Raw genomic sequence first — 2,027 nt, forward strand, 5'->3', positions numbered from 1 at the left:
TCAGTGATGTTATCGTCACTGTAGGTGTTGGTGTGTTGTCCGAGGAGTGTCCCTGTCGACAAGCACGGCGTACCGTTGATAGCTGGGCAGTTCCTATCACGAGATGAGGATGAGAACCATCAGGGTAGTGTCGAATCATAAGTGATGAGCATATGGATAGTTCAATGGTCAGACAGCGGAAATGGAAGTCCACAGGAGAGCACCCCTCATGATCGGTACATTGCGGTTGCCGATTGTTCTCCCAGCGATGTTGAGGAGCGTCCCAATGGTGTTGACGGTAGTAGTAGTGGTAGTCGGTGGAGTTGGGGCTTTCTTTAATCTTTTCGTAATAGTTGCGGTTTTTAGTGACAGTTTTCGATGGTGGTCATTCGATTCAGTGCAGTTGTGACCGTATTGGTTTGTCGATGATCATTCGCATGTGAATAACGCAGGTAAGCTGAATCGCCCATTGACGAAGACGCAGAAGAACAGGCTAAAGCGGAGGAAGCAGAGGGAGAAGCGTCGGGCGGCAGCTGAAGCTGCTAAGCAACAGGAGGTAGTTCATGTGATGTATTAACCCAGATGAGCGTGTTCGCAGCTCTGATGGCCTTCCTAAGGTACCAGCCACAGCCGCCCCTACAGTGTCGTCATCGGTGCCAGGCTCCGACAGCTGTAGTGCTGAGGGGTCCGCGGCAAGTAGATGTGCGCGGTTCCCGCCTTACGTCAGGTCATCGATCAAACGAAACATGTAAGCACTGTTGGGATTTACGTTCGCCTTTCTCAGCTGAGCTTAGGAGTTTCCTCGCTAATTATGAGGGATTACGTACGAATTCGGGTAGAAATGTACAGAGACCAATACGAATTTTCCTAAATTCCACCAACATATAGTTGACTATGTGCATATTTTCCTACACAGGGGTCGTTTCGAAGTCAGAATGATGGATTTTGATCAGGTCGGACCCTACCCTTTTGACGACCTACCCTGAGATGCAGAATGAGTGTTTGCATCGCATGCCTCACCATCACTTGCCCAACGCCAATATTAGTGATATGGAGCACCATCGTCATCAGAAGACTCCAGCGGAGGGAATCCATAGTAGTAATTGAATGATATAATCCTGTTTTTGTTCGGACTGAGAAAGACTAGCAGATCTTGGTCTCTTGATAGGTGTCGTTTCGAAAGCGTTAAATTTTTTATCAAGAGTGGCCTTTTATTGTAGCATAAGAAGGGCATGATTTTTGATCAATTCTCAAATTATTTATATTCCAAGATATATATACGTCAAGCGAGAGCGGCTCAGCCGTCGCTATGTGTTTTGTGTTGTACTTTATAGATGGTGATGTTACGAGTGTGGGAATCAGCAGGCACCTTTCGTCGGGATTAGGTAGCACGGGAGCTACGAGTACAGCCGCTAGCAGTGCTACAAGGCGGCAGCAGGACTCCCAGAAAGGAAAGGATGAAGGGGAGATTGGCCCGATTGCACCCCATGGTGAGTTCTTGCGGTGGTGCTTCTAGTGATAGTCTATGCTGATTAGCTCCTCATTCGTCGTCTTTACCGCTTCTTCCTCCTCCTCCTACTGTTGGTGATACTATGCATAAGCGGCATGCATTTGAGCTTGTATCGGAGGCGGAGGTGCTCGGTCTGGACATATTCGACCACGACAGTGTCGCGTAATAAGGGACGTGAGCGGAGCGAAGCTGGGCAGGGTTATGGCAGAAGTGGGTAGCTGCGTGACCCTCAGATTCAAAATAGCAGATCTTGGTAATGCATGTTGGACTCATAAACATTTTTCTAGCGATATTCAAACACGTCAATACCGCTCTCCTGAAGTGAGCCCCGGCCTTTTACTATCACTGGTGATTTCGATTCGTTCAGGTTATCGTTGGTGCCGGCTATGATAGTAGTGCTGACATATGGTCATTTGCATGCATGATATTCGAACTAGTGACGGGCGACTACTTGTTCGACCCCAAGGCCACTGAGTAGTGTATCTTGCCACAGCTGGCTCGACTGTTATGTGTCTGTAGGGACTACCCACGAGATGAG

At 48.3% G+C, this 2,027-nt stretch overlaps 1 protein-coding gene across 1 annotated transcript; it reads left to right on the forward strand.

The window, feature by feature from the left end:
* Positions 1-1,659: 1,659 nt before the first annotated feature.
* Pmar_PMAR024923 (srpk, putative) lies at positions 1,660-1,963 on the forward strand (the record flags this gene model as incomplete). The annotated part of the gene is made up of 2 exons (XM_002766283.1): positions 1,660-1,810; positions 1,857-1,963. Coding segments are annotated over 2 exons (258 nt in total), but the record flags the coding sequence as incomplete, so codon positions are not given.
* Between the last annotated feature and the right edge of the window lie 64 nt (positions 1,964-2,027).

Source organism: Perkinsus marinus (genome assembly GCF_000006405.1).
Source record: "Perkinsus marinus ATCC 50983 genomic scaffold scf_1104296973138, whole genome shotgun sequence".
In the NCBI taxonomy this organism is placed as follows: domain Eukaryota; phylum Perkinsozoa; order Perkinsida; family Perkinsidae; genus Perkinsus; species Perkinsus marinus.